This window comes from Armigeres subalbatus, chromosome 2 (assembly GCF_024139115.2).
Source record: "Armigeres subalbatus isolate Guangzhou_Male chromosome 2, GZ_Asu_2, whole genome shotgun sequence".
Lineage (NCBI taxonomy): Eukaryota > Metazoa > Arthropoda > Insecta > Diptera > Culicidae > Armigeres > Armigeres subalbatus.
The window spans coordinates 58,885,454-58,907,563 of record NC_085140.1 but is presented as its reverse complement, the minus strand read 5'-3'; the positions used below and the strand labels follow the sequence as shown (position 1 = coordinate 58,907,563).

Genomic DNA, 22,110 nt, shown 5'->3' with positions numbered 1-22,110 from the left:
TTAAACTGAAAGGGAACTGATTGATCCATCCGTTCGTGAGTTATAATCCCTTAAAGGAAAAGCAAACTCATTTTTATATATAGAGATATTCAGAATGTAATAATAAATCTTATAAATATTAAAACTCAATCCAAACAAACTGCACCGAAACTGCTTTTGCCCCTTCGCCCCCAGTGCGCAACCGCCATATCACCATCCATACTCCATTGCACAGTGACGTCACACGACTTTTGACAGGTACTGGTCCTGTTGTTTACAGACGACTTTATTTTAATTTTGAGACACTTCTATCATTCTTTGGATTTTCTGATCGTTAATTACCTAAGCTTATCGATAATTACCAATATTTGAATGCGGAATGTACGGAATGTCTTCAACATCGTGAAATATGCAGATTTAATTTGGATCAAAAAAAAATCTAAGTCCGAAACGTAAACAACAGGACCAGTAGCTGTCAAAATAGTGAGGTTAGGTTTGCCGCGCGCAATGACCTATAGGCGATGTACACTCCCGGCCAAAAGTTTGGGTTCACCTTCGAAAAATATAGGCAAAAGTTTTTGGCCGTATTTTCGCCGTCTTACATCCGATTTCGGGTATTTTTAGCTCAATACAAAGAATATAAGTAGATCGTACATCGCACTTTAACTAATATTATTTATTTTTTGGTGTGCTGGGTTTACTCTCCGGATATGCAATTTAATTAAATTTTAGCCAAATATTGTCTGAAGTACAGTTCTTGACGTTTTGTTTGAAAACTCACTTTCTTTAATGTATATTTAGCCTAAATTTAAGCTAAATTTAGCCGTGCGGTAAGATGCGCGGCTACAAAGCAAGACCATGCTGAGGGTGGCTGGGTTCGATTCCCGGTGCCGGTCTAGACAATTTTCGGATTGGAAATTGTCTCGACTTCCTTGGGCATAAAAGTATCATCGTGTTAGCCTCATGATATACGAATGCAGAAATGGTAACTTGGCTTAGAAACCTCGCAGTTAATAACTGTGGAAGTGCTAATTGAACACTAAGCTGCGAGGCGGCAATGTCCCAGTGGGGGATGTAATGCCAATGAAGAAGAAGAAGAAGAAGCTAAAAAAACTTGTGGTCCATCTTTTTTTGATCGGGAGTGATGATAATATTATTCCACAAATAACTAGAGCATTACAAGTTGCATATCCAGCAATGATACTCTGATTAAAATTTCAACAGCATCAACATAAAAATCCTTAACTCATCCAACTCATAGCAATCGACGGCACCAACGTCTTCCCCGGCACGGACTGGCGCTTCAACGAATTTCCCAATCCGCCGGCACATGCGTTGTACGTAACTTGCGTAGAACTGCTGGGTCTTCCCGTAGGTCCCCAGGGTGTAGCGAATAGTCTGATCGACGTGATCGTCAAAGGTTACCCGATAATTCCTGCACAGAGCGTTCACAGCTGGATCAACACAATCGGTTTGATTATGGCTGCATTGCCGGAGTCCTTCTGGGGGGTGATCTACGAAAGGTTGCGAGAAGTAATTAGCTGTTCGCAGATGACCGAATGGATCCACCGTCAGAGTCCGTTCGAGCTCTTCAACTTTAAGATTGTCCGCGAAGCTATGCTGGAGAAGAACTATGTGGTTATCCTGGCGATAGCGCAGAGCATTTTGCATCACAGCGGGATTGGACAGATCTCAACAGTTACTGAGTAAGTCTCATAGGCCATGTCACCAATAATTTATTATTAATATCTTGATTTTTTAAATAGGTATATCAAAGAGAATTTCAAGCCCATCATTAAAACCGAGTACCAATTGATTTATCTGTGTCACTTGGTTGGTCCATTCCTGAACCGACTTAGCACTGAGCGGCCCCGTGCCGTTTCGGATATTACTTTAATCCTCTACGAGTTACTCGAACAGGTGGACAAAGCCCAACCCTCGATAGCGCTCAAATACATGGACCCCATTTGTGACCTGTTGTACCACATCAAGTACATGTTCATCGGGGACATGATGAAGTCCGACTTGGAAGCGATCATTCGCCGGCTGAGACCGGCACTACAGATGCGTCTTCGATTCATCACCAGACTGAACGTGGACGAGATCGGGGTTGATCAGCAGAATGCTGATGCTTCGGTAGGTGTGCAGAGTGCTGCACAACAAGGCGGTCAACAATCTCAACAACAGCAACAACCCACAGTTGGGCAAGCTGGAGGGCAGCATGCAGTTCCACAGCAACAGCAACAACAGCAGCAAGTCCAGCAACAGCAGTCTCAACAGCAACAACAACAGCAGCAAGGGCAGCAACAGTGAACGGTAAGTAAAAAAATAGTCAACTCAGACTATATTATTTGATTCATCCTGTTCTGCTATTGCATCTACCACTTATCAAGATCGCTTGGAACGTATTACACTCAACATCCCACATTTATTCAGCACAGAGATTGTTGTCTTTAATTCCACAGGGCATTCCAGTAGAAAAAGAACCTATGGAAGATACTTCAAAGTACTGAAGTATTTAGTTGAAGAAAATTGGCGTCATCATTTCATAAAATTCTACCTTAAAAAAACAAAATTTATTCAAATCTTATATTATGGTATACATATGACAATTCGCAAATATGACTTCTTGATAGGCCCTTTTACTGTAGAACAACTCACTTTTTGTGCGTAGAAAAGATGAGAACACTCCTTGCATACTCTGGCCCCTTAAACAGCTGCAGCAGAAGCTTGACGTCGTTCAAATTTCACCACGATAGGGTCTCTCGAGCGGAGGACCATGTCGGCTACAAACACCACATCTTCTCGTTTAGTAACCGGCAGCACTCGAAACTCGCGCAACACTGCGGAAAGGATTGCCTTCAACTCCAACATTGCGTAGCGTTGACCTGGAAGGGATAAATAGGTGGGCTTATTCTATTAGTAGAATAACGTGGGATTAATTATTACTCGAATGAGGTGAGAATGATCGATTGTCCAATTTTAATCGCATGGTCGACTAAGATGAGAACATAAAGCTTCTAGAATTAAAGAATTAAATAATTTGTTTGACAAACTGTATAATCCGTTTTACACAATTTCCGATTCAATTATCATAAAGCTCAATTGTTTGACCCCTAAATTTAATTTCCACTAATTTTTTTGCGGGAAATTCTTCATAATATCTGTTTTTTTTTAGTTTTTTGGTCACCGATAGGGGAAAGTGGGGCAAGACCGAAAAACGAGGCATCAAAGATTGTAGCATCAGTAGGCGTTATTTTCACATTATTAATGCGAGGGAAGCCTACATAATTCTTGAATTATTTTTTAGATGTTTGTTAAGGGGAAACTCAATTTTTCTTATAATTTCGTAATCATTTAATTTAAGATTTTATATCTATGATTAGTCCTTTTGTTGAAAAATTTTTCCTGGGCTATGGATTATAATTCTCCAGAAGACACATATGGTGGGGATCTTTCTGTGTTGCAGTCCGTTTCATGACACATTGAATTTCAGTCAATGTAATTTGTTATAAACATCTTTCAACATGATCTTTAATGGCTCTATGGTGATTGAGTAATGCAGAATGGTTCATCGGCATGGTTTTGCTTAGGGAGAATGTAATTCTGTGTTGGTAGGATTGTACGAACAGGGGATTAATTGGAACCCATCTAGTACCGTAGATGGAATGAAGTTGTGTAAATTTGGAAATTACATTGAAGGTTCGTACTCTCTTATACGGTTTCCTCAATGACCAACAGGGCGCGTGCTACCGGTCGCGGATCGAAGCTAAGGGAGGTTAAGTATATATATATATATATATATATATATATATATATATATATATATATATATATATATATATATATATATATATATATATATATATATATATATATATATATATATATATATATATATATATATATATTTTTTTTTTTTGTAAAACTTTTTATTCTATCGTTAAGTTAGTGATTCACATTGAGGTAAAATATAAAATTTTCTAACCCTAGATTTCCTGGATGTGTTTCTGTTACATAACTGAAGTATTTCCCTAGTGTTTCAATTATAAATGTTTGAGAAGTGCGCCTTAAGGGTTTAAAATTTGGATACACAAAATCTTCTGGTTCAAGTCTTTGTAAAGCAGCCTCTTGTCCTATAATTTGCCTCCGGATATTCCTGACAAGTTCGCATCGGAAAAGTTTGTGTACCATAGTTTCTGGTTCTCCTGGACAAGCCTCGCAGAATAGATCATCTACGACGCCTCGTTGAAACAGTAACTCTCGATGCTTGATTTTCTTATGCATTATCATATACCACGCTAATCGTTGAGATGAAGTTAATCATTTGCTGTGGAGGTGTTTAAATACCGATTTCCAATCACGATGCTCTGCTGAAACAAAACATGGATCCGGCTTGAGGGTCAAAAAGTGTTGATAGATTCCAGCAGATGTTGGAGTGTTCTTCAATTGATCCGGAAGATTACGTAGTTCTGACCTCAATAGGATTATGTGACTGAACATGGCTGGTATGGGAGTATTTGGGTTCTCCATGATGCTGCTTTGAAACGGAAGTTGCTGATTTAGGCTTATTAATCGGTTTAGCAAAAGAGCCGATTTTTTGGCAAAGTTATATTGGAAAATGCTACACGTTGTAGTCTTTGGCCATGCCAAGCAAATTTTCCTATTTCAGTCCTAATTTTGGTCGCAAATCCTTTAGTAAGTGGTATGTTTGAAGCCATGTACCAAAGTTTCGAATTTACATAGTTGTTTAGAAGAATAGTTTTTTGAATCAAATTTAGTTTCCTCGGATGATGAAACCACAATCGAGTTCGTAACCCATTCAATACAGCTTCCCAGTTTTGCTTATGTGCTTGCTTGATGTTGTCTCCATAACGAACTCCAAGAATGTGGACTATGTGTTCGATGCGCAGCCACTCCGTCTCTGCTGTTAGGTTGAGGTTGCCTATCATCACAGCTACTGTTTTCTGTTTATTTAATATTGCACCAGAAGTTGATCCAAAGTCATTGAAGATTGCGACTACTTGCGTGAGACTGGTTTCATTGTCGAAAAACATAGAGATATCGTCAGCATATGCATTAAATATAGTGCGTGGGAAAAGCCTTTCAAAAGTATCTAGTAACGGTTGGAGATACAGCAACAGTTCGCTAACTGGGCGCTTTTTAACTGGACTGTTTTTAAACTGGGCCTTCGCTAACCCCGAGCAGGAGAAATTGGCTAAATAATACTTAAACCTGTTATTGATACCATACTCTGTTATGAACTAGCCCTGCATAAGAGGTAAAATACCAAAGGAATAATACCAAAAATTAATATGCACAATACTTAAGCCATAACAAACTCAGTTATTAAATTGAATTTCAATACCAAATGCATAACCAATTATTATTCGTTTGGTATTGAAATACCTAAGCATGGTATGCCTCAAGTATTCTGCATATAAATTTTTGGTATTGTTTTTTGGTATTTTACCTCTTATGCAAGGCTAAATCATACCAATTTCAGTTATCGAGGTCGTCGCTTCTGCTCGGGACTGGGCCAAAGCCCAAAAACGTCAAAAGCGTCAAAAAACAACAACAAAGACTAGCTGACGAGGGGATTCTGAATGGTATATTCTTTAAGCTTCATGTAAAACAAAATCACAACAATGCATCGCGAATTCCCTCGTCAGCTCAGTTAAAAAGCGGCGTTCGTTAACTGGGCTGGTGTTTTAGCCCAGTTAGCGAACGGTTGCTGTATATCACAAATAAGTGCATAGAAAGTGGGTCACCCTGTCTAACAGAGCGACCTATTTTGAGTTCAGGGGTTAAATGTCCATTCACTAGTATCTTTGAAAATGATTGGCTCCAAATCGAATCGAGAAGGTTTACAAACTGTGGATTGAAGTTCATTCGTATCATTGTCTGCTTGAGGAATCCGTAGTCCACTCTATTGAACGCATGGTCGAGGTTGAAAGATACTAAAAGGGAGTTTCGCCGATGGTATTTCAGTTGCGCAATTTTGTCAGAAATGCGACAAGTAGCTTCGAAAATATTCCTTTTTCCATTGGAACACTTCTGGTGTTCTGAGAGCACCAAAGGAAGAAAGCTCTGTAATCTCTGCTTGAGTACCCTTGCAAGAACTTTATAGTCGTAGATCAATAGCGATATTGGACGATATTCTTTCGCGCTTTTGTCCCTTCCTTTCTTCTTGACAAGAACTATGATTCCGTTAAAAAATTGTTTCATAGTATTTCCTTGAAGAGCATCATTGATCACATTCGTGAATTCAAAGCGAATGATCTCCCACGTTTTTAGAAAGAACTCTTTTGGTAGGCCGTCCATACCAGGGGACTTTTTTGAGCAACTACCCTTGATTGCAGCGAGAACTTCGTCTTGCGTTATCGCTTGCATGAGATTTTCATTTGCACGAGTGTTTTCGGCAATGGATCTGGCTGGCATAAAGTTCAGATGGTCGTTGGTCTCGACCGATGTGTACAAGGTCTCAAAATATGACTTAACATGATTTTTAATCTGATTCTGATCATCGATTTCACTGCCATCTTCGATCTGTAAGGAGTTTATTGTAGTTTTAGATCTTTTACCATTGATTTGAGCAACATGGAAAAGAGTTGTGGATTCCCCGGCCAGAAAAGTTTCGTTAATTCTACGGAATCAAGTTGAAAACTTTCGTTGATGTCGAAGCATTTGTCCTTTGATACGATTGATTGTTGCAAATTGTTCAGGGTTATCAAGATAGTTGTCATATGCTCTCTTTAGTAAGCCACGATATAATTCCATTGCGTCTCTGAAGTTACGATGAGTAATGGATGACTTCGATTTCCAAAAGGAAGTCAGTTTTGGTTTACAGTAAAGTACCCACCACTCTATCCAAGAGCGGTAATTTTTTTTAATACCGATAATTGTGAATGGCTTCGAAAATACCAACGATGACGAGACAACGATGTGTATCAAGTAGAGATGCACCGAATAGTGGTATTCGGTGTTCGGCCGAATACCGAATATTTCAATTTTAGTTATTCGGCGAAACGAATATTCGGCCGAATAATCTGCCTTTATTCGGCAGGAAAATCACTCATGCTCAAATGATACCAATTTCAGTAGGTTTATTCTACAAGGAAATAAATATGTTTACCTCCTAAGGATTTCTTTTGATAGACTACCAATTGTTTTCGAAGAGAAGAACGTTTTATTTCTAAAACATAACGATTCATATTAATTAAAATTTGGATGTGGGAACTTTGACATTAAGATATTTTTATCAAGTGTCATAGCTAGGCCAAAGCAAAATAGTTTTTGGGACGACTGCAAATCAAATGTCAGCAATTTTTTTTATGGAATATGTTTGCGACCAAGCCAAAAAGTCGACAATAATTATATTTGTGTTTGCCTTATCGGGAAAGCCGATTTAAATAGTAAGAGCAAAAGGATGTCGGATGATATATAGGTCTTGAAAACCCATAATCAATAAAAACGCCATAAATACCAGATTCATTAACATTTTTTAGTATTTTTTGTATACCTGAGTAGTGTTATCACCTGCTCTCGACTGAATTTCACTATGAATTTTTCATATATTTGCCAGTAGAGACCGGAAGACAAAAAAACATCATATTTTTTTTGTAAACATGAAAATTTGATCCCAACATGTTCGAAAGTGCAACACGTTGAATCCACGTTGAAATAATTCAAAGAATTAAAAATTAATTCACAAATTATGTAGTGGAGCTGGGGTCTTATTTTTTAAGCTTCACCCTGTGAGGGATGACATTACAAAAATACCACAGTAGAATATTCAAACATTTGTTTCAGTAATCAGTAAACTATTTTTTAAAATAAATTTTGAATTTATTTAGCATATTCGGCATTATTCGGCTTATTCGGCCTAATATCGCGATTTAATATTCGGCAAAATGAAAATTTTACCATTATTTTATTTTTATTTTATTAGTTTTAATGCATTCCATCAATTTTCCGAAAAAAAAATCGGTGCTACGGGAGTTCTTAGAATTTTCTTAGACTCAACAGTTGTTTTGCTTACTTTATTAAATTGATTTCTTTCAATTATGAGGAGTTAACTAATTTCTCCGGAAGTTCTTCCAGTAATTCTTTCGGGAATTAATCCAGGAGTTTCTCCTCATGGAATTCCACCATCAATTCTTCCGAAAAATCCTGTGTGAATTCCTCCAAGGATTCCACAGAAAATTCCTCCAAAAATCTCCTTCAGGAATTCCTCCGAAAAACTTCCGGGAATTCCGCAGAGAATTCCTTCGAGAATTCCTCAAAGAACTCCTCTGGAAATTGCTAAAAAATTCCTTCGAGAATTCGTCCAAGGATTCCTCAGGGAATCCCTTCAAGAATTTCTCCGGGAATCCCTCCAAGAATTCCTCAGGGAATTCTTCAAGGAATTTCTCAGGGAATTCTTCTAGGAATTCCGCAGAGAATTCCTCAAGAAATTCCGCCAAGAACCCATCCGAGAATTCCTTCAAAAAATGTTCCGGGAATTCCTCCGATAATTTCTCTGGGACTTCCTCCAAGAATTCCTTCGTGAGTTCCTCCTGGAGTTTCTCCGTGATTTATTCCAGAAATTTTTAAAAGAGCTCCTCCAGAAATTACTCCGGGAGTTGCTCCTGAAGTAACTCCAGGAATTCCTTCTGAAATTCCTCCGGGTATTCATTCGAGAATTCCTCCAAGAAGCCATCCGAGAATACCTTCAAAAATTTTCCAGGAATTCCTCCGAGAATGTCTCTGGGACTTCCTCCAAGAATTCCGCCTGGAGTTTCTCCGTGATTTATTCCAGAAATTTTTACAAGAGTTCCTCCGGAAGTTCCTCCGGGAATTCCTCCGGAAGTTCCTCCGGGAATTCCTCCGGAAGTTCCTCCGGGAATTCCTCCGGAAGTTCCTCCGGGAATTCCTCCGGAAGTTCCTCCGGGAATTCCTCCGGAAGTTCCTCCGGGAATTCCTCCGGAAGTTCCTCCGAGTTTCTCCGGGAATTCCTCCGGAAGTTCCTCCGGGAATTCCTCCGTAAGTTCCTCCGAGAATTACTCCAGAAGTTCCTCCGGAAATTACTCCGGAAGTTCCTCCGGGAATTCTTCCGGAAGTTCCTCCGGGAATTCCTCCGGAAGTTCCTCCGGGAATTCCTCCGGAAGTTCCTCCGGGAATTCCTCCGGAAGTTCCTCCGGGAATTCCTCCGGAAGTTCCTCCGGGAATTCCTCCGGAAGTTCCTCCGGGAATTCCTCCGGAAGTTCCTCCGGGAATTCCTCCGGAAGTTCCTCCGGGAATTCCTCCGGAAGTTCCTCCGGGAATTCCTCCGGAAGTTCCTCCGGGAATTCCTCCAGAAGTTCCTCCGGGAATTCCTCCGGTAGTTCCTCCGGGAATTCCTCCGGAAGTACCTCCGGGAATTCCTCCGGAAGTACCTCCGGGAATTCCTCCGGAAGTACCTCCGGGAATTCCTCCGGAAATACCTCCGGGAATTCCTCCGGAAGTACCTCCGGGAATTCCTCCGGAAGTTCCTCCGGAATATCCTCCGGGAATTATTCCGGAAGTTCCTCCGGGAATTCCTCCGGAAGTTCCTCCGGGAATTCCTCCGGAAGTTCCTCCGGGAATTCCTCCGGAAGTTCCTCCGGGAATTCCTCCGGAAGTTCCTCCGGGAATTCCTCCGGAAGTTCCTCCGGGAATTCCTCCGGAAGTTCCTCCGGGAATTCCTCCGGAAGTTCCTCCGGGAATTCCTCCGGAAGTTCCTCCGGAAGTTCCTCCGGGAATTCCTCCGGGAATTCCTCCGGAAGTTCCTCCGGTAATTCCTCCAGAATTCCTAGAATTCCTTCAAGAATTCCTCTGGGAATTTCTTCCTTTTCCTCCAAGAATTTTCGGAGATTTCCTAAAGGAGTTTTCGGAGGAATGGTCAGAACAATCCCAAGAAAAATTCACAGAGGAATTCCTGGAATAATTTCCATAGGAATTCCCCGAAGAATTCGCAGATTAATTTCCAGCGGAATTCCGGAAGAATGTAATCACGCGCCTCCTAATCTCAACGTCCACGGTTCAAATCCGGGTTACATTTCAAGACAAAATTTTCAAACCGACTTATCTGCTTTTGTAAACAAAGATTCCAACGTCGATTTGACGAATCTGATAGCACTCCCACGCAAACCAACACTATCGATAGGTAGGTAAAGGTTTCGGCTACATGTTGATGGCGTTGGTTTGCGTCGAATTGCTATCAGATTCGTTAAATCGACGTTTGAATCTTTGTTTACAAAAGCAGATAAGTCGTTTTGAAAATTTTGTCTTGATTTGTTTACATATATTCAAAATATTGCATAAGATCGTCTTATGAAATTCATTCCATAAGAAAAACTTATGAAAATCAACACTTTTTCTTATGTCGCAATTTCAAAAGAGTATCTTATGATGTTCATACGACCCGTTTCCTCAGTGATACAAAACCTGCAGGAATTGTTCCGGAAAATTTGTTGGAAGAATATTTCGGGTATTTTATTGAAGAATGAAATAAGAAATACTGAAAAAAAAACTTTTGGAAATATATCTAACGGAAAAGGAATATCCGTAGGTCTTAGGGAGTTTTTTTTATTAAATTTCCGAAAGAATGTCAAAAGGAGTTACTTGAAAAAATTGAATTTTTGCATGAAGTTGTGAAGAAATTTCGAAGGAATTCCAAGAATTTCTTCCTAGAGTTTCGTAAGGGGTTTCTTGAGAAATCTCTGGAGAATTTCTTTATGAGATTTCTAAAATAATTGCTAAAGCGATTCCTTAACGAAGTCCTTAAACCAATTTCCACAGGAATTTCTGAATCAGATAGTCGCCTCTCCACACCTTGATATTAAAGGGACCATTGAGATAGGATAGGAAGAGATCGAGGAATGGAAGGAAAATTGAATTCGTTAAAGAATTTTCGACGGAATCCGTAGACGAATTTCCGAAGAAATTCCCAAGGCGCAAGTATTTCTTAAGGATTTTTCTAAGGTTTTATTATAGGAATTTTTGGAGGAATTCCTACAGTTCTTTCGTTCAGAAATTCCGGAGGAATTACGGGAGCCGAGGGAACGGAATTTCCGATATCTGAAGGAATTCCTGAAAGTATTGCTAAAGGAATTTCTATAGAAAATTCCGGAGGAATCGTAGAAGAATTTTGGAAGGAATTTCCGAAAGACTTCTCTAAGGAATTTTTGAAGATATTTCTAGAATTGTTTGCGGAGGATTTTTGAATATTTTTTTGAGGAATTCTGTATTGAATCACGAGTGGAATTTGCGAAGGATTAATTTAAATTTACGATGGAATTCCTAGATGAATTTTTGTAAGGTATGTGTAAAGGAATTTCTGGATGACTAACCGGATTAATTCCTGTGGGTACCGTGGACCATATTACCGGGGAACTGGCTCTCTTTACTGGTTTGTTTGGCTCTGCATTCACGATGTTCCATTTTTCTTTTCGCGATCCCACGTGCTAAATGACATTTGAACTATTTTCAATTTAAACAATTTTCAAACGACCGAGGTTCAAACTAAAATGTTTTCATATTAAAAAAGGTCAAATTACCGGAGGTCCACTGACTGTACTTTTACTGAAGATTTTCTGAACGAGTTAACCATAAAAATAATTAGTATTTTGATATTTTAAATGTACCTAAACTGTGGGATGTTTAGAACATGCGTAGATAAAATACTATAAATGTATTTTTGATTAATCATTGAGTTATTCAGTCAATAAAATTTATGTCGGTATGAATTATCCTGCTTGAGAAGATTGTGCCTTATTACTTTCTTTGAAATGTTTAAATCCGTCACCATGTGCTCTACTTAAATCCAATCCTGCAGTCGTATTTCAATGAGTACAATACCGTCGTGCGGGGCTTCTGCTGACAAATCAGGGGCTACTTTGGACATTTTGAAACATGAATTGCGACGTTAACTACTCTCAAATTGCCATTATCACCAGCCGGATGTCTTTTTGATAGTTGGATGGCAACTTTTTGTTTTTTTTTTTCAAATTTGGATTTTTTTCTTTTAGTTTTTTTAGAAAATCAAAAATCCAAAGTAGCCCCTAGTCAAAAGAAGCCCGCACGACGATACAGGAGAAGCAAATTTCTAACGATTTAGCTCAAACGGGACCCCTGCCCGTTTTACCCACCCTGTCCATTTTACCCCCACCTCTCCTAATGGTTAATTTGATGTAGTTACTAAAATAGCAAAAATAATAACAGACATTGTTCGATTTAATAGCTCATGAATGATATAAATATTTGCAGAAAAGAAAATATCAAAATCAATTATTGTGGATCATATATTGTGGATAGTTTCAAAACAACGGATATAAAGTTAACCATAAAAATTAGTTTCAGTCAAATTAATGACCAGTGGCCACTGACCACAAAATCAACTTTTTAAATGACAATTTTAGAAGTACCGTGGACCCCCGATAATTTGAACGGTACCTCATTCAAATTAACGGGGTTCATTTTTAATTTGAACTTCTGGTTACTCTATTTGCATCAGAAAAACTGGTTTCTGGCTGCTCTCTTTGTTGGTTTGTTTTGATTCTGCATTCCGTTTCACGATGTTCCATTTTTCTTTTCTCGATTCCACGTGTTAAATGACGTTTGAACCATTTTAAATTTGAACGATGTTCAAACGAACGGGGTTCAAATTAAAAAGTGTTCAGATTAAAAGCGGTCATATTACCGGGGGTCCACGGTAACATAATTCGTGCATAATCCCTTGAAGTGCAAAAATGATAACAAATGTTTTTTCAAATATTTTATGGAGCTTGGTCGTCTTGCCCCGAGGGGGTGGCGAATTCGCTCGATACAGCAAATAAACGCCTCGAAAAAACATATTTTTTAAAACCAATTTATAAGATGTTTAAACTTTAATATGTAATCAATTTTAAAGAAGACCCAAAAAAGATGGCTAAGAGAAAAATCTGCAGTATGCGGAGAATTTATAGTGTTCCACAAGAGCCATAGCTTAGGGTGGCGATCTTGCCCCACTTTCCCCTACTGATGTTTTTTTATGTTTTCTAAAAGTTGTGAACCTCATATTTGAATCTTCCCTACCAACTCACCGATACAATTCCTCGGTCCGGCACTGAAGGGCACATATGCATATGGATTTCTCTTTTCCACATTCGCCGGCAAAAACCGATCCGGATCGAACCGTTCCGGATCCGGAAACTGCTCGGGATCCCGATGCAGATCAAAGATGTGCACATTCGCCATCGATTCTTTCGGAATGAATCGATCACCGAGCCACGCATCTTCCAGAATGGCACGGCTAATGAACGGCACCGGAGGATACAGACGCAGACATTCCTTGAGCAGTCGATCCATGTACTTAAGCTGGCCGTAGTCATGAATGCTGAGCGGATCATTGGGAGCTCCGCGTTCTGCAATCATGGTGTCAAGTTCTTCGATTAACTTCTGCTGTGCCTCTTGGTGGTTGGCTATTACGAGAAATGTGAATGTGATTGCTGAGGCAGTTGTATCGTGACCTTCAAACATGAACGTATCCACCTCTTCGCGGATTCCTTCCTCATCGATTTGATCCTTCGCCTCACTCGCCAGTAGGGTATCCAACAGAGCGTACCGCTGGTTGGTGTTCATGTAGATATTCTCCTCCGAGAAGTCTTCCAGATTTTTAACGTTTGCATGGAATAGTTCTCTTCGCTGTTTTATTATGCTTCTGGTAAAAGCATGAATCGGTTCAAGGAGTTTCATCAGTTGAGCCTTAAAGCCCAACAATCGGTAAGTGAAGTCTTCGACCAACCAAGGATTCATAACGCGCATCAATAGTAGCTTTACCATTTCTTGAATCTTCGCACGATACTCATCGGCCATTGACATCGAATCCAGTTTGACTCCCATAGCGGTTTCTGTAAAACGATCGCATTACACATTCGATGAATAGTCATCGATTAACAAATGAAAACAACTTACTAACCGCAAATAGTATTTAACGTGAAACGTGCCGCCAATGACTGTAGCGTTGTTGTTCTACCTCCCTTAACATCTGCGTCTAATTTCATAAGAACTTTGTCACATTCCTCCTGAAAGGTTACCAAAAACTTTGGCAAGATATTGAAATGGAACGCTGCCGTGAGGATCTTTCTCCGATGGAACCACTTCTGCCCGGTACTGTTCAACAGTCCGACTCCCATGAAAGGATGCAGATACGTGTAGATCAAACTCTTGTCGATTAGTTTTGAGCTGGATAGAAGTGCTTCGGTTTCACGGGCCCGTATGGCGTTGACTATTAAACCACCGCGGATCACCAAGCGATAGGAGTCCTTGTATTGTTGGGCCCAGCTTCGAGGTAGTTTAAATGTGCTAACCTGATCGTTGAACAGAAGCTTTAATGCATTTCCGAGAATGGGTAAACGACGTGGCCCGGGATATTGCTTCGATGCTTGATTACTGGGAAGTAGCCGAATGTGAATTTCGTACAGAATAAGGAGAGCGAGAATCAGTAGGAAGACGATCGTAAGCCAATCCATTTTGCGTGAAAGTTTGAATTACACTGCCACAAACGATGACTGTGACTGTTCCGAGATGGCTTCGCTTTAAGCAGGATATACATGTAGGTATAATACAATTGATAAGCACGAGAGAAATTGGCTAATTGATTGTGCTAAGCGGGAGCATTGATAGAACAGAACGTTATTTCCCTGCATGAGTGTAAATGTTTTGAATGACGGATGACGATAAGGCTTTATTTTCTTCACGAAAGATAATTCACCGCACTTTGTTCTACAATTCGTGCTTGCAAATAAATTAATAATCTATGATGTTTTTTTGCTGCCATGCGTGCCCACAAAAATAAGAAGCAAGCTTATCTGCCTTTAATTCCTTCGTTCTGGATAAGATAATATGAGAGCTATGAAATGAACTTCATCAACAACCCTATTTGAGCCTTTCTTGTGCTCATTTGATGGAAACGCATGCCGCAGATACAAAAAAGCCTTCATCGCTATACCAGCAAAAATAATCCGGGTAAGGGTGTACACTAAGAAATTTGAACAAAATAGAGCAGCAAGGAGAAGCTATGAAACTGTGACTTTAGAACGACCAAAACTTATGGAGTTTCATTTTTAGTCATCAATACCTATGGCTGGATTATCTGGATTATCCGACTGCATAATCGCCAACCTACCATTTGTTAAACTTCTTCAAAGTTATTTATAATTATAATAATTTCGACGTTATTTCTTACCGACTGGTCGACGCGGATTTGGCGCCAAGAATATTTCAAGATCCGTGTAACAACCCTGAATTGAATTTCAGCTCGCGCATAAATGGAATAGCTTTAATTTTTATCAGCGCAGGATTCGGCACGAAAATATTTCAGGATCTGAGTCAGCTCTACATTTCTTTCGATAGGAATGAATGCGATGGATTTATTATTATTGTTTTGTATACAACGTAATTCGTTTAATGTGCTGTGATCCGTTACTTGAGAAACGTATCAGAGAATATGTCTTTTGACTATCTTGTTTCTGGCCTAAATGTTGTTATTTGAGATAATGGACTCATGGAAGATTATCACTTCAAATGTTTGTGCGGTATAGTTGTCCCATTCGTGAAAACACTTAATCGAGAAAAATGCACTTGAAAATTTTAGTGAGAAAGTAGAAATTTGTACCGAGTCCGGTCGTGATTTCTTCAGTGAGCAGAACGATCGGCCGGTCATCGAAATTTTGTTCTGCTTTGTGCGGGTGAGGAAATTAATCGGAAAGTAAAAATTTGTACGACGTGTAGGGACACGGCAAGTATTTTCGTCTGTTCGTCATAGTCTCGAAAACCAATAAAAGAGACGCTTTTTTGTAAAACTCATGCGTACCAAATCGTAAGCTCAGGAGAAACGTTCTGCTATAGTGGAGTTCTAGCAAATGTACGTTGCTTTCGTTGGTTTTAGCCCCTATAACGATGGACGGAAATACCTGCCGTATCCCTAGTATAGGACGTGTTGATTTCTTCAGAAAAGGATACAACTAAGAGCCTGAATGAAAAAAACCATGCAAGTAATCCTGCCTTATCAAAATTCTGATGATAGATAGATATTCCGTATTAAAACTAGAATTTGGCAGTTTGTTTCTTCATGGATTTTTTCACTCACATCCCTAAAATGAAAAAAAAGTAATTTACTTTATACAAAAAAAACTAATCGGCTTTGAAGTTTCGTTTATATTTTCAAAACATAACTGAAACGTATGACAGTTGCTGGTGCATAGAAATCCAAGGCTACTGAGTTGTCGTTATAAGTTTGTACACAGCATACGTCAAAATTGATTCACCCTTATAGCTAGGTAAAAAGCTGGATTCTTGGAATTATTGGAAGGCCTGAAAAGGAACATGTACTCAATTCATATTCAATTTGGTTCAAATGGTCAATAAGAGCATGTTGCATTTCTAGATAGAGCGAATAGATATTTCGTTACTGGTTACCCCTTAAGGCCTGTACTTGCCTGTACTTCTTCTTCTTCATCTTCAATGACTACATGTCAACTGGAACTTGGCCTGCTTTGCAACTTAGAATTCTATTAGCATTTCCTCAGTTATTAATTGAAAGCTTTTCTGTGCCCGCCAATGCATGAGTATGTATCTTGTGTGGCAAGTACAATGGATACACTATGCCTATGTCGAGAAAGTTTCCAACCCGAAAACATCCTAGACCGGATCGAGAATCGAACTCGCCATCTCCGGATTGGCAATCCTACGCCTTTGCTCGCAAGGCTACTAGAGACCCTGACTGTACTGCAGTTCTTGGAATTCTTGGGCGGCCTGAAATGGAACCCATGGGGCATATACCATATCAACAAGGCCGATAGATGTTAGTTCATCCGTGAAGGCTTGAAAGCCTAAACACCAGAAAATTCTTGGAATATCTAGAACATGGGATAATAACATATTCAATAGGGTCCTTAAATTGCTATCGTATTGCGTATCGTAGTTTTTTTTCCTTGTCGGGTATATTTTATTACTGCGACCATTTTTTTGATCTATTGTAATATATTCCCCTTTTTTTCTTGCTATGTCATTATGGCGTATCGCTATTGGAAGTGATCGTCATTGTTTGACTAACACCTTCTCCCCAACACGGCTCAGCTTTTCGAATGAAATGTACCACCGAATTGGGATTTGTTCTACCAAGCTCAAGTGGTTCTATAAGCCCCTTGGTGAAGAACTTTTGTCTTGTTCAAAAAATTGCCGGACAGCGGCATAACAGATGCTCCGAATCTTCTTTTTTATGTCACAGAAGCGACATAGATCATTTTGAAGTTTCCCTATAAGCTTCAAATGATATCGACTCGGACAATGACCTGTAATGAGACCCGTATAAGTGCTTAGGTCTCTTTTAGATAATTCTAAGATGTTGCGAGTCATGGAAACATTTGGAGTGATAAAACGTTTCGATTGCCTGGCATTAGTTGCGTTCCTAAATTGGTTTCTATTTTCATAGATTCCCATACCTTCAGCTCCATACGAAGAGAAGAAGTTGGTAAGCTGCAAAAAGGTTCCGGTCCTGTAAACCGACTTGATGATCCGAGTCTCGCCAGCATATCGGCTTTTTCGTTACCATCTATTCCACAGTGTCCTGGAACCCAATATAGATTAACTTGGTTCCGACAAGACAATTTTTGGAGGGACTGAATGCATTCCCAAACTTGTTTTGAAGTGCATGTTGCCGACTTCAGAGCATTCAAAGCTGCTTGGCTGTCGGACATTATGCATATATTTGAGTGTCTGTAGTTCCTACGCAAACATATTACAGAACATTCTAGAATTGCGTGAACTTCCGCTTGGAATACGGATGGCCAACTTCCCATGGGAATCGATATGTCTATCCCAGGGCCAGTAACTCCTGCTCCCACATGGTTGTTCAATTTTGAACCGTCAGTATAAAACGTAATTGATCCTGAACGAAGTGTTGGTCCTCCATTCAACGTATGTATTGCGCCCAGGATCAATTACTTTGAATAGTCTATTGAAATTGTATTTTTTCTCCATCCAGTCCTCATTGTTTATTACTAGGGAGTTTATACTGAAGTTTTTTAGAATGCTAAGATGACCCTTAAGGTCACCTCCTAAGAGGTTTTCGGATCTTCTGATCCTCAAGGCAATCTTTTCAGCTTCTAATTGTACAATTTGATGCAGAGGAAGCATGTACAGTAAAGCATTTAGTGCACTCGATGGTGTACTGCTCATTGCACCTGTAATTGAGATAGTCGCTAATCGTTGAAGTTTTTCGAGCTTCATCTGAGCACTCTTCTCTTTCGTCTTTGGCCACCAGACCAACGAACCATAGGTAATTCTTGGTTTTACTATAGCTGAATATATCCAATGGATCATTTTCGGCTTAAGTCCCCATTTCCTACCAAAAGTTCGTTTACTAATCCATAGAGCATTTGTCGCTTTATTAATGGCGTGTTCTAAATGCATGTTCCAGTTAAGTTTGCTATCAAGAACTACGCCAAGGAATTTGACTGTATTTGAAAGTTCCAATCGTGTACCTTTCAATATCATGTTGTTTAGTGAGAATTTCCTCCTACGCGTGAAGGGCACAATAGTGGTTTTGGACGGATTTACACTCAATCCTTCTCTATCGCACCATGTGGAGACATAGTTTAAAGCAGTTTGCATTCTGTTGGCGATAATGTCATTGTATTTGCCTCGTACTATTATGACAATATCGTCAGCGAAACCAATTACTTCGAAGCCCTGGGCTATAAGGTATTTGAGAAGATCATCTACTATTAAAGACCACAATAAAGGTGATAACACGCCTCCTTTAGGGCACCCTTTGATTGCTCTAACACTAATGTGAGAGTTTCCAAGGTTAGCTGATATTTCTCTTTTGTTAACATTTCTTTAATCCAATCTACAATGCATTTATCGAAGCCACGATTTGACATTGCCTTTTTATGGAATTATGAGAAGTGTTGTCAAAAGCTCCCTCTATATCTAAGAAAGCAGCAAGGGAAATTTCTTTTGCTTCAAAAGATTTTTCTAATTTTGTAACAACTGCATGTAATGCGGTTACTGATGACTTACCTTCCTGATAAGCGAATTGGTGTTTGCTTAACGGTAGTTGGGTTAAATATGATGACTTGATATGTTCATCTATTATTTTTTCCATTGTTTTCAGTAGAACGGAGGACAAGCTTATAGGCCTAAAGGATTTTGGTGAGGTTTTATCCTTTTATTTGCCTTGGGGATAAATGTCACCCGTACTTGTCGCCAAACTGATGGAATGTAGCTCAACGATAAACTTGCTTGAAACAGCTTTGTGAGGATAGGTATTAAAATTGCCTTACCTTTTTGCAGTAGTACAGGAAAAATTCCATCACTACCCGGTGATTTGAAAGGTTCAAAGGAATCTATTGCCCATTCAACCTTTCTTTCAGTAAAAATTTGTGTGGCCAGAATACGTGCATCGTTCCTGGATCTTTCTAGCTCAGTCATTTCGTTCACTGTTCCATGAATCTGATGGCTGATTTCAATGATTTCAGTTCCTATTGCATTCGCATTTAGTTCTTCATTTGAACTGATAATAGACCCCGGAAAATGAGTGTTCATCATCAATTCTAAAGTTTCACTCACAGATGTAGTGAATAAGCCGTTATCTTTTTTTAAAGTACCGAGTCCATTAGAATGATCTTTGGCTAGGATTTTTTGCAACCTGGCAGCTGCTGGAGTATTTTCTATGTTTTCACATGTATGCCTCCAATGTATCCTTTTAGATCGCCTAATCTCTCGGTTGTAATCGGTGAGGGATTGTTTGTATTGTTCCCACTGCTGTGTTCGCTTAGCCCGGTTGAAAAGTTTTCGGGTTCTTTTGCGCAGTTTTTGTAGTCTGTTGTTCCACCATGGTATGTCTCTATTTGTAGAGCGTAACTTAAGGGTACAACTTTCATTAAAAGAGTTTTGGATTAGCCTAGAAAGCTGGTTTGAGCTTTTCTCAAGTTCATCCCAAGAGTTTAAGTTAGATACAAATATATTTTTTTCGGCATCTAACTTAGAATTATATAGCTCCCAATCAGTTTTTATATTGTCCGAAATGAATGGACTACACAGCGTTAAGTCAAGAACTTCCTGCCTTACTGCGTTCATGAATGTTGGAGCATCTCCTCTATTACATATATCTATTTCATTTTTAGAAATGTAATCCAAAAGGTACTCACCTCTGTTGTTGATGTCCGTGCTGGTCCATACGGTATGATGAGCATTGGCATCACAGCCAATTATGAACGACTTGTTTTGTTTCTTACAATAAGAAACGAAAGCTGCTACTTCTGGTGGAGGTACATCGCCCACGTCGCCGGGAAAGTATGCTGAAGCAACATATATTACCGTTGTCCCATGGGCTGTTGGCACCTCCATCATGACCGCAGCAATATCTCTTTTGATGAATTCTGTAATTGGAATTATGTTTATTCTTCCGTTCACTAAAATGGCAGCTCTTGGTGCAAGTTGCCCTTCATAGTAAATTAGCTTACTGAAATTTGTAGTTATTCCAAGTATCCTACTATTTATTGCCCATGGCTCCTGGATGAATGCGACATCCAGTTTGCTCTCCGTGAACCTTTTGCAAAGTACGGCTGATGCCCCCTTTGCGTGATGGAGGTTCACTTGAATGAACTTGATATTTTTATTGAAGGTCCTTTTTGCCTTTCTCGTACAACAAAGTTGTACCAGAAAGGCTTTCATTTCACTCCCAAAACATACTTTTTATAGAGCGCTTGTAGACCCATAGTATTATATACCATTCGATTCAGCTCGACAAACTGAGCAAATGTCTGTCTGTCCGTGTGTGTGTCCGTGTGTGTGTGTGTGTGCGTATGTGTGTGCACATTGAAACATTAGCCAATTTTTTTAGTACTAAACCTGAATCGATTTTGCTACAACAAGTTGCATTCGATGGGGAATGTTTTCTTCTTGTTCGCTATTGAATTTCATAATAATGACACGTCTCAAAAAATAGTAAATATTCAAATAGTTATGAGACATCATTATTTCGTAACAAATAAGCTATCGATTTTCTAGGTTATGTTCTCCCAAGACACAATTTATTCGAAACCGGCACACTGACAGCATACACGGAAGAAAAAACTTCACAAAGAAACATAGAAACCCATTAATGAGTTAAAAAGTACCTATTTTAAGATTTCATGTATACACTGAAAATTCTCGTTTATTATTTCAAAATGACCTAAGAGTGAAATCAGTAGTGATTCAGTTTGGTTGCAAATTTTCGAATACTATTCTAGTTTGAATATGAGCCAAAATAGAACAAACTAACAGGCTTCCACAGCAGTGTTCTATTCATGTTTGATTTTTTCCATTAAATGAAATGATTATGTTGCTGCTGAGGAAGGTGCGGTAAATGCAAAGTGGATTGATCCGTACATAAAATGACGCATTCATACACCAAAACAATTGAAAAATATTTGAATCTCGTGATTCATTCGTGGTTCAAATCTGCAGAAAATAGAACTGAGCGGTATAACAGTTTTAAGCTTTTGAATCTCGACTGTTATAAAAAATGAATCTTGAGCCACTGCTGGGAAAGTGCATGATTCAGATTCATATTCAAACTGACAGCCCCGAACGATTTGAATCACTGCTGATTTTACCCTAAGAAACATATTTTCATGAATGAATTTTAATATTGCGATCAACAGACCAATATGATAGCTTTTGATTGCAGTACACAAATTAATTCACGAAAAAAAGGTGACATATCTCGCTTAACTTTTCAAAAGGACCTAAGTAACATTTTTTTCATGAATTAATTTGAATAGCGCAATCAACATAAAAACATGAATGCTTTCGATTGCAGTACTCAAATTAATTCATGAAAAAAATGTTACTTAGGTCCTTTTGAAAAGTTAAGCGAGATATGTTCTTTTAAAAAAGTTAAGCGTCATTTCTGCCATTTCTTTCCCCTATGGGCCGATGTGAGCAGTGAGAAGTGAAAAGTGAGACGTGAGAAGTGCGAAGTGAGGAGTGAAAATTAAGAAGTAAAAAATGAAAAATGAGAAATGAAAAATCACCAGATGATCCGAAATGAAAACAAAAATGTTTTTCCAAATTTAATCTAGACTATCCTTTGAAAAG

At 39.0% G+C, this 22,110-nt stretch overlaps 2 protein-coding genes across 4 annotated transcripts in view; one reads left to right on the top strand and one right to left on the bottom strand.

The window, feature by feature from the left end:
- LOC134208690 (mediator of RNA polymerase II transcription subunit 23) overlaps window positions 1–22,110 on the top strand; it is a 66,355-nt gene that overhangs the window by 22,310 nt on the left and 21,935 nt on the right. The window contains exons 6-8 of one of the 3 annotated variants that reach the window (XM_062684492.1): window positions 1,241–1,685; window positions 1,746–2,295; window positions 2,445–2,582. In XM_062684492.1, coding sequence (XP_062540476.1) covers window positions 1,241–1,685; window positions 1,746–2,292 — 992 coding nt within the window. In that variant the 3' untranslated portion in view covers window positions 2,293–2,295; window positions 2,445–2,582. Of the gene's footprint in view, window positions 1–1,240; window positions 1,686–1,745; window positions 2,296–2,372; window positions 2,583–22,110 lie in introns of those variants that run through there. The other 2 variants (XM_062684494.1, XM_062684493.1) reach the window with 2 other exon arrangements.
- On the bottom strand, window positions 2,541–14,535 carry LOC134208692 (probable cytochrome P450 4ac1). Its single transcript, XM_062684495.1, has 3 exons — window positions 13,937–14,535; window positions 13,062–13,868; window positions 2,541–2,867 (listed from the first exon to the last, which is right to left on the bottom strand). The coding sequence occupies exons 1-3, from the start codon at window positions 14,487–14,489 to the stop codon at window positions 2,689–2,691; spliced, it is 1,539 nt and encodes a 512-aa protein (XP_062540479.1). The 5' UTR covers window positions 14,490–14,535; the 3' UTR covers window positions 2,541–2,688.